The 10,502-nt window shown below is 50.2% G+C and overlaps 1 protein-coding gene across 1 annotated transcript; it reads right to left on the bottom strand.

Moving 5' to 3' along the window:
• Positions 1-244: 244 nt before the first annotated feature.
• Positions 245-3,598, bottom strand: CBLN1 (cerebellin 1 precursor). The gene is made up of 3 exons (XM_030298941.1): positions 3,335-3,598; positions 3,074-3,193; positions 245-1,799 (listed from the first exon to the last, which is right to left on the bottom strand). Exons 1-3 carry the CDS (start codon positions 3,596-3,598, stop codon positions 1,602-1,604), a joined length of 582 nt encoding a protein of 193 aa, XP_030154801.1. The 3' UTR covers positions 245-1,601.
• Between the last annotated feature and the right edge of the window lie 6,904 nt (positions 3,599-10,502).

The raw sequence follows: 10,502 nt of genomic DNA, 5'->3' as shown, positions 1-10,502 counted from the left end.
ATTATTACCCCCTTCTCTCCAACCCCTAGGAGCCAATAAAATTCACCCCCGAACGTCCGGCCGGGAAAAATCTTCTAAAAGGACCAAAGCCAGAGGCGCCAATCCAGGCCCAGGCTCTTGCCCCAGGACTTTGGCCTCCACCCGCTTTCCGCTTTCCGGCGCCCGACCTCCCCGAGGCTGAAGCGACTGGGTCAGACTTCTAGACTTAAAACGAAGTCGTTTATTTCAGTTTTGCTTTCACATTATGTTCCGATACAATCAAACCTCCTGGACGAACCTCTCGAACGAAAGTCCTGCGTGGAGCGCAATCACAGGTCCTGGGCGCCAGGCTAGTACGGCGGACGGACGCGGGATTCAGAGGCGCTGGTGTAAAACATAAAGCTGCTCCGGGAAATGTGGGGCTGACGGTTCGGGACATCCAGGGGCGGAGGCGTGGGAAGCGTGCCGACTCCAATAATTGGGATTATTCCTGATGTATCTGGACTTCGAAAAAATCCCACTTCGCTTCCAGGCCGGTAGTGTCTCCTGGCCAGGCAAGATTTTGGCCAAAGCAGGGAGCACAGGCGAATGCGGGCTGGCTGTAGGCCTGGCGCAAAAAAAAGGAGCGCAGGCCGGCTTCGCTAGAAGCCCTCACGCCCAGGCCTTCCCACCAAGTCCCCGGCGCCTCTCAGCCTTGAGCTTCCACAACCCGCCCCCAAACCTCGCAGCTGGGGAAGGTGCGGAGTTTAGAAAGCTGTTTCAGAAAAATAAAAGTCCCACTTCAACTTTATTGGGTTAAAGCAAAATTAAATCTTGGCTATTCACACGTATGTTACAGAGGACGAGGAAGCGTCCGGAAGAACCTCCTGGCATTTAGTGGAGCCACAGAACACGAGGGCATTGACAAGCATCAGAACATCAAGCAGCCTTAGATTTCACGATCACTCCGAATAGGACATAGAAATACGGAAATACAGCCAGTTTCCACTGGGAAGAGTTCTTTGAATACAAATGATATATATTTATATATATTTTTGAACCAGTCACCACTAAGGTAAGTCCTGTCTCTGCTAACAAGCAGCGGAGGACACAAAGTATCTTCAGCTAATTAACTCTTGAGCGGTGTTTTAAGAGCAATACTTGCCAAATTAAAACTACCTCCCCCATTCAAAAAACAAAACAAAAACCTTATTCCCCTCTCCAAACTAAAAAGGGGGAGGAGTATATTAGATTTCAGCAGGTGGAAAGATTCCGAGGGGGCTGAGGAGGAAGATATTTCACCTTATACAGTGAAATACAAAGTTTCTTTTGTATAAATTTTAGGGAACATGAACATGGGGGTAAGAAACAATGACAAGGCAGTCTCTCTTTCTTGATTACTTCAACCGGAATCGGGGAGGCGAGTTTATTTTTGGAAATGGGAGTGCGCAGAGCTAAGCAGAATTTGCTTCTCCTAATGAGGAAACGGACAAAGTTGTCCCACCGGCCTCCCGTGCACACCTTTTACCCGGATACAGCTGGGGACCATGTAGGAAGTTTCCAGTCGTGCCGTCTTCTCATTCCCCCTCCTGCCTTCCTCCTGCCTTCGCCCTCTCCCTGCCTCCATTACGGTGATGAGCCAGTCAGAGGGGAAAGACCAGGAATCCAGAGAAGGTCGAGTACTTCCAGCCCCCCATCAAGTTCCCCCGCTCCAGCTTGAGGTATGCTCGGTCGCCTTTCTCCATCTGGATGAGAACTCCATTGCTGGCGGCCTCCCGGGTCACGTCCTGGTCACCAGCAAAGGCTGAAATCACCGGCCACCCGTTTAACATGAGGCTTACCTGGGAAAGAGAAAGGCCTACTTCAGAGGCGCGACAGAGGAGGGTACCTAAGCAGCAGTGGAGATGCGAACCTTCCCCGCTTGGCTAACAACCACAAAGGCCTGGGAGCATGGTGGAAGGGGGTTGGTGGTTTAAAAAGGGGGCTCTGCAGCTTACTGCTGAGGGACCAGTGGGGTGAAAAACAGCCAGTCTGGGTGACAGGAAGGGTCTGCCCCCAAAATGGGAGTCGCTTTCATTCCTAAAGTGCGCCAAGCAAAGCCTGACTGCGTTCTTTTACCCAGCTTAATGAACCCATAGGCAGCTCTGGTGTCCCAAGACATTCGCTTCCACCCCCACCCCTACCCCCTGCCCCACCCCGCTTCAAAGAGAAACTCGGGCAACTGGAGTTTCCGGGAGAACCAAGCCAAACCAAACCCTGCTTCCTCCCGGTCCTAGCTGCCTGACACAGTGGAGACACGGTAGGGAAGCTGGGCAAGGCTTCGGACTGATGAGAAATTCTGCCAGGGCTGCACTCTGTGCTTCATCCCCAGAACCGGCCGTGCCATCACCGCCTGGTTTTGCCCTTGCGGTAGCATCAGCAGCCAAAGGCCCAGCGCCCTCTCCCCAGCCGTGCATCCCGGCTCTTGTCTTTGCCCAAAGGAAACCTGGACACCTTTGGGAACCTAGAGGGACGGTGAGTGCTGACACAGGCACAGCTGGAGCCCCTGGGGGAGCAGCACTACACCCGCCCCCTGCTCTCTCCACCCTTCAAACGCTTGGGCTCGGCGCCCGCCGGTAGTTCAAAAACCCAGAGTCTCCAAAGGGATGCCAGGAGCACCCTTCCCATCCCGGCCCGAGCGTGGTGCTAAAGGCAAGCGCACAGGAGTCCAGGCTTCCGAGCTGGGACAGAGAATGAGGATACGGTCTGTGGAGCTGAAGGCAACGGTCGCGGAAAGCTTCTGGAAAGAGGAACGGTCTTTGATGCTAACCAGCAACCTCTACGGGAAATCCCTGGTATCCCGTAGGAAAAGGGGAAGAACCTCTTTGGAGGGGCCCAGAAGGCGAAGGCAGGAAACTCTGTGTGGGAAGAGGACTAGGTTCCAAGAGCCGGCGAGAGAAGAAAACAAGAGACAGTCCAAGCCACAGAACTATGAGGCCCTGCTACTCGTCCATCCAAGCAACCCCAGGCACATGCAGCTGCCCCTTCTATCTCCCACCCCCCATACGGCCCGCTCACTCCAGCAGGTAATAGCCCTCTGCCGGGCCCGGGGCCTGACCCTGAGGCAGCGGCTGACCTGAATGGTCTGTCTGTTGTAGACTTTTACCACGTGGAAGTTAAAACTGTAGATCCCTTTGCGCGGGGCGATGAAAGTACTGCGTTCTGAATCAAAGTTGTTCCCGATGTTCACTAGTACCTACAATGAGACGGGAACGAAGGGAAGTAGACAAGAGTCAGTCCCGAACTCCTGCTCCCGAGGCTCCGCAGAGCCTTGGAGTGGATCGAACATCAACCCTCCACCTCTCCCCCTCGCAAACCAATCTGATGGAGCGCTCACCTGGTCAAAGTAGATGATCATAGTGCGATTACTCATCTCGGACGGCTCGTGGTTGGTGCTTCTGATGGCAGAGAAAGCCACCTTGGCGCTGCCGGAGCGCACAGAGATGCCGAGAGCTGTGCCCGTGGGATCGGACGTGGGGTTGGAGTCGCACACCACCAGGCACTTGCCTTCCAGCACGATGGGCTCCGTCTCATTCTGCCCGCGGGCCGGGCCCGCCAGCCACGCCGCCCCTAGCAGCAGCAGCTCCACGACGCCCAGCATCGCGGCGCCGGCGCCCACCCCGCCCCCCACCCCGGGGGCTGCCTGCGCCAGCCGCCCCCCCGCCCCAACCCCACTCCGAAGCCCCCTCCTCAGCTCCGTGCGCAGCTTCGCAGATGCCGCTCTGGACACTACTGCTCTTCCTTGCACTCCGTGGCAAGCGTGCCCCCCGCGCGATGCTCCCGGAGCCCCTCCCGGGCCTCAGGGGTGCCGCGGCTGCCCAGCCGCACTTGGATACATAGCCGCTGCCGCTCGGTCCCCGCTGCTTCCGCCGCCTCCTGCTCGCACCCGCCGCTGCCGCCGCCGCCGCCGCTCTGAATTATTGATGCAGCCGGCGCTGCAGCCGGAGCGGGCGGAGAGCGCGCGCCGGGCACAAAGGCGCGGACCACGGCCTGGCCCCGCCCCCGCTGCCTCCCAGCCCGCCTCCCTCCACAGCTCCGCCTTCCCACTGGTCGAGGCTCCGCCTCCCAACCAATCCTAATGCGCCGCGCTCCCCGCTGAGCCAATGGAGGCGCTGTCCGCGCGCGGCCACCTGACCCCGGGCACCGTTGTTATTAGGCGCGGCGAGGCGGGCGGCGCGCGGCAGCAGGGTTGGGCTCTGGCTGGGAGTCGACTGAGGGAACGAGGGCCGGGGGCGCGCGCGGGCGCGCGCGCGCCCGTGCCCGGACCTTCCGCCGCGGCCGCTAGCTCTTTCGCTTTCCGCCTCAGGCCGCGGTCTTGTTCAGCCCTCTCAGCCCTTCTGCGCGCCTCCAATCGCCGGCCCGCAGGTAGGAGGTGGCGCGCGCGCCCAGCTCGGGAATGGAATCAGCCGTGCGGGGGGCGCCCGCGTGTCGGCGCGCGGGGCGGGAGGGGAGCGCCCCCCAGCGGGCGCAGGCGCGAGGGGCAGCCAGCGCGCGGGTGAGCTTGAGCGAGCGAGCCGGCCGGGCGACCCGGCTGCAGGGCGCGTGCGTGCGCGGCGGGGCGGGGGCGGGGCGGGGCCTGCGCCGTGGCCTCCCGGGGAGGCGCAGGTGCCGCGGTCCCAGGCCGGCTCACCGGATCCCACGCCAGCCTCAGCACCTGGCTCCGCAGCCCTCGGCCACCGGGATGGAGCTCGCCCAGCCTCCCTTGCGCCCCTCTCCAGCCCCTCTGTCTGCCGGCCACGGGGTCCCACCCTTCCTTCCTTCCTTCCTTCCTTCCTTCCGTCCGTCTGTCCGTCCCTTTTTTTCGGGATAGATCTTTGAACGTGTACGAAGTCGCAGGCACTGGGCCAGGCGCTGAGGATGCCGTGGCGAGCCAAAACAGACGAGGCCCGCCTTGGTGACTCTTTAGGCAGTAACTAGTACAGTGGCGTCGCACGCAGGCTCATTTATCTGATACCGTTTTCTCTTTTGCACTTACAATTATATTTTGCATCCGTATTTTTTCAATATATTGTGCACCTTTACTCCTTGTTTTAGCCACACGTTCCTGCACATCAACGTTGAGTGTAGACACCAAATCTTGTGATGTATGGGCGATTTTTCAAGAGTAATTATGACCCTACAAGAATTTTTGCCTCACTTATTGACTTAGAACTTTACACACACACGTAATCTCAAACAGGGAAGTAAAAATGCAGTTTTGCTAAGTGGCAGGCAGAGGGGAGCTGCGGAGAAAGAGAAAAGGGCGCGTTCCAGCCCGAGGTGCCGGCAGGCGGAGACCTGAGGGATGAAAGTCTGCAGTTAACCAGGCGGAAGCAGAAGGGTGAACGGACCTCTCGGTTGTGTCCAGAGCAGAAGTGCCAGCTCCAGACCCTAAGCAGAGGCGGGTTGGGATGCTGGCCATCGGGGCACCTGGCGCTCGGGTCACCCCCGTGCGACCTTGAACCTGAGTGCTCAGCCAAGCCAGAATGGACGTTCGGCTGGCTGCAGCCAGGCGCAAGCGCTGGGACCTGCAGGCGCGGACTGCCTACACTTCCTTTGGATTTCCGGGCTCGCTGCCCACAGGGTCTCCTGCCCCTGGGGTACTCGTTCCCCCACGCGGGGAAACCTGTCTTGGAATCGCCAATTGCCACACCTTTCAGATTCTCAGCCTTTGTTTCTTTTGAGACTTTGATAGCTGTCTAAAGAATTACCTTGGGGGAATCCCAGCTCCGACCCCCGCCTCTGTTTGGAAGACCACCGGGGTCACTGGGCTCGCCAAGGAAAAGGAAAGGGTGGGGAAAGAGGCAACAATTTTACTTTAAATTAAAATGACACAAAAATATTTTTTCAACTCCGATCTTTTTGAGACATCCCCAGAAAGCGTTGCCAGCTGCGATTACACCTAATGTGAGAGCATGAACTAGTTTAGGAGGTGAGAGGTGAATAACGAGACACCATGCAATATAGCAGCCATCCAGTATAGCTGGAAGCGGTGGGGGGTGGGGGGTCCCTGGAGAAGCACTCGTGTAGAACCAACGGTGCACTCTTCAGTCAGTCATTGCACAGATATTTCCTAAGTACCGGCTCTGTCGGGGAAAGCCAGCTTTTATGGCGCTCACAAGCAGGACTGAGATTACCTGAAGGGGGTTGGTCGCCAGCCCTTTCCTCTTCTTTTCATGGTGAGGCTATAGTAGGGCAGTGCCCAAGCCTGAACTGCCATCCCTATGCTGGTGATGCTCCATCTGGCATCTCCCATCTCAGCCTCTCTGCAGCCCAGGCCTTTCATACTGAATGCCTGTTGGACCTTTTTGCTTATATACCCTGCAGGCATGTTTAACTGACCCACACTTTGTCTCCTTCCTTGCCTCCCAAATTCTGTGCCTTCCTTCTTCACCTATTTCAATGACAACAGCCACACCCACCTGGGACCCCCACATCTAATTTGATTCCATCTCTATGTCCTATTGTTTGAATGATTCTCATAGGGCTGCCTATTTGGCATTCATCTTTCTGGCCCAGGCTACTTCAAGAGCCTCCTAATTTATCACTGAGGGATTAGTGCAACAATTGCACCCTGGCTTTGCTAGATAATGTTTAATCTTCCATTTGATGAATATCTGTTGAATGCTTTGAGGTATCTAACCTCCTCACTCCTCTGGCATTCTCCATCCCTCTTCCACATAGTATATTTTCAAAAAATAATGAATATTAATTTAATATTAATAAATATTTCCTGAGTTGTGAGGATCAAAGGAGATAATATATAAGGGGAGGGAGATCCATTAAGCACCTCAAAAGCAGTCATGTTTATTTTTAGCATTGTCACATTTTAGACTTAGAATTCTTTTAGCTGCAAGTGACAGAACCCATTCAAACTGTCTTAAGTATAAAGGAGTTTATGTGGTTAATGCAAAAAAGCCAATGGGTACATCTTGCCAGTGGAAATATGGCTGGATCTACCAAAGTTATTATGATCTTTCATTTCTGGCTTTGGCTTCATTTTCAGACAAGTCTTTTCCATACGATAGCCCCTTAGATGCTACTGCCAACTTAGTCCTAGCAAGAAAGAAGGAGTGCTTTTTGTTTAATATTTGCAACAAAAGTCTCAGGACAATCTGAGGTGCTAGCCACTGTCTGGGCATGGAGAATGAACCACTCTCCTGACTGAACTTGGATTCAGGTGTCTTCCTCTGAAAAGGGGTTTGTTAGCCCCACATTGTCTAGGCTAGGGACATTCTCCAAAGAAAAATTACAGAAGGGATGCTGGCAGGCAAAAACAACGTCTGTCTATTTTAGTCTCTCTCAGAGGGTTGGCTGCAATATATTTCACCCCAAAACAACGGTGATGAAGATGGATACAGTAGCCAGAACAATAGATACGTTTGTCTTGGTCCTTTTGGATCTTTAAGACCTCAGCTAAACATGAAATTAGATGCTATCAACCATGATGTTACTGAAGGTTTAGCTTTGAAGCGTGGATGCACTTTGAATGGTAGAGCCACATAAGTATAAGTAAGTAATTGTCACATTCTATTCCAAAATATTCTTTTGACAACATTATATTGGGATTGGCTTTTTCTATTCATCTTTTAGGTTCCTAAAAAGGTGAAAATTTCATTTCTTTGTGGATAAGCACCTAAAATTCTTTATCGTTTATCAATTAATAAAAAGAAATGGAAATTTGAGAGGGTCTAAAAAATAAAAAAGATCGAGTTAGGTCATATTTGAAATTTAAGACTTTAATCTGCTAAGGTTTTTCAGGTGTTGAACTATTGGTAAAATATTATAAAACCATCGATCTGAAGCATTTAATGTATCATAGAGATTTAGGCAACTTAAAAGACTGCAGATGATGAATGTGCTGTTATGTCCTTTACCTGCTGCTCTAAATTCAGCCTTCTGTTTTGGTGAAGTAAAAGGTTTATTACCTTTCACTGTATTCTGAATTTCCCACCACAGTGCATTTTGAGAAATGAATATTAACAGCTGTCTTGATCCCCCATCGCCCCACATCCTGGGGAAAATACAATCTATTGTTGGAATAAGAGAGCATGTTCAGGAAAAGGGGAATATTTTGTCACAGGATGTGCAATGAACTCATCCTTTTATTAAGTCAAAATGGATTCTCTAGTGTTTATATACATCAAACAGTGTTTCTTCTCTTGGTCATGGTTCAAAGGCCCCAACATACAATTCCTTAGTATTTAGTCAATTTGCCTATAAAGAAGAAGAGAATGGCTAGTTTGTTCTAAAGTCTTAAATTTAGTATTTCAAGGGTCAAGGTCATTTCAAATTAAGCTTGGATCAATACTATAAAATATGAAAATGATCCTAAGTTGTACAAAGTATGAAATATTTTAACTTTCACCAAAATCTGTCTTCCTGGGTATGTCTTTTTTTTTTTTTACACCTACTCAGATTCATTCTAAATGCAATATTTTTGCTATTTAGGTTTTAAAAGTTACATTACAAAGTAAACTTTGTAATTGGACACTTTTATTAAATGCAGGAAAATGCAGGATTGCTTTTTAATGAAGGCCAGATTTGTGGTAACATTTTAATTCTTTCCCCAAAAAAAATCTTGGATCATAAAAAAAAAAAAGTATATTCAAAATATCTTGAGCTCTTATGTTAATACCAGATTATGCATTTTTTAGCCTTGTTCAGAATGAGAGACTATGTGTCTTCTAAATTGAGAGATATTGGCACCATTTTTAAAATTATACCTTGAATCTGCTGTGGTATGTGCTGGTAGTAATTTTATGTGAAGCTGTTGTTCAAGCACATGCCATTAAGGTCAAAGGGGGGAAAAAAGGAAATAATGTAATCCTACAAAGCTGCTCTTGAGGGAAAAGTCACATAGGTAACATCAAACAGTAGCTGGGATTTTTCCAAGAAGTAATTATCTGTGTGCTTTTGGGGTGGTTGGTTATGGGGACAGACCAATGTTTGACCAATTCAGCATTTATTGAGTGCCTGCAATGTGCAAGACACTGTTTTAGGACCTCTGGCTACTGCAAAGATGAATCACCCATGCTTCCTGCCCTCCAGGACCTTGTTTAGTGGTAGTCAGGGATGCATACCTGGAGAACCTCCACTTAAGACTTCCAGGTGTACTCAGAAGGCTTCTTAGTAGTGGGGCTACCTAAGTTCTCATGTGGTAGCTTTGGTCAGTCTCTGTATTAGTTTGCATTTACCCTGTAATCCGAAGACATGCAAAAATTACACACATATGTATAAAATTAATAGATTAGAGAACATTGAAACAAACATTTCACGTATGTACTTCACATGCATTTGACATTTATCAAAGAAATGGTGTATGTTGTCATCATTGGTGGGTGGCTGGGTTAAATTTTGTGAAAAGTATCAACTAATCGTAATAGGTCTTAGGAAAATTTCCTAGAGTTTGCATTCATTGGCAGTAGTATAGACTTCCCGCAGCTCAGAGTGCTGTGAGGATGGGGTGTTAGAGAGAGGTCTGCTTAACTGGAGGACTTATTGAACCACAGACTTCTGTGTTACCAGGAGGTAAATGAAAGGAAGAGATTAAATAGAATTTGAAGGAGGGAAAATTCAGAAGGAAAAGGAGGTTTGGGGTTTTTTTTAGCCATTCTGACAGGTGTGAAGTGTTATCTCATTGTGGTTTTGATTTACATCTCCCTGATGATTAGTGATTCATGTATCTGTTGGCCCTCTGGATGTCTTCTTTGGAAAAATGTGTTTTCAGGTCCTCTGCCCACTTTTAATCAGATAATTTGTTAAGGGATTTTATATTTTTAAAAAATTGTTTTCCCAAAATGGTATTTTCTGGTTGACTTCTTAGAAATTAGGTCAGAGAAGCATGCTTAGTCTTGCGCCTCTGCTTCAGGCCTCAGTGACAGTTATGTGACTGAGCTCGCTGTTGCTCTGCTCCCCTGCCACTGAGCCACACCCTGCCTTCCTCTTCTCTGTTTTTGCCCCTAGAAGCTGATTCCTTCCAATTGGCTTCTTTTGGGCCAGTGGAAGGTAAAAGCACAGGATCGGAGAGAAGAGGAGAGAGAAGTTGGGGTATTTCTTCCTGCTCTGTCCCTTCAGTGCAGGTGGTATGAAGTAATGACCCTCAAAAACCTCTGGCAGTAGCTTCCCCTTTTCAGGATTGTAGCTCCTGCTCTGCAGCCTTTCCTGCTCTCTTGGGCTCCAGCTGTCATGTTAGTAACATTCTCCCCCCTTTGTATCTCCTGCTTTGGGAAGGCTGGGCTGGTGGGGGGGAGGGGTGGTGGTAGTGCCGGTTTCTAGGTTATTCGAATCTTGTGTTCATGTTGATTCCCCTGACCCTGCCAACACCTCTGTAGGTTGTCCCTTCATTAAAAATCTCTCCATTTGAACTGAGTTTAATTCTGTTTCCTCCTGGGATCTCAATGATACACTGTACCAGAACGAAACCTTGCTTCACCTTCAGAACCAACAGATTTGATACATTTTATCCTCCTGTAGAACGATTAGTTTTTGAATTATTGGTTGTATCATAGAAAATCACTGTTAAA

This window comes from Lynx canadensis, chromosome E2 (assembly GCF_007474595.2).
Source record: "Lynx canadensis isolate LIC74 chromosome E2, mLynCan4.pri.v2, whole genome shotgun sequence".
Lineage (NCBI taxonomy): Eukaryota > Metazoa > Chordata > Mammalia > Carnivora > Felidae > Lynx > Lynx canadensis.
Note: the sequence above shows the minus strand (reverse complement) of the source record. Positions and strands in the feature narration are given on the sequence as shown.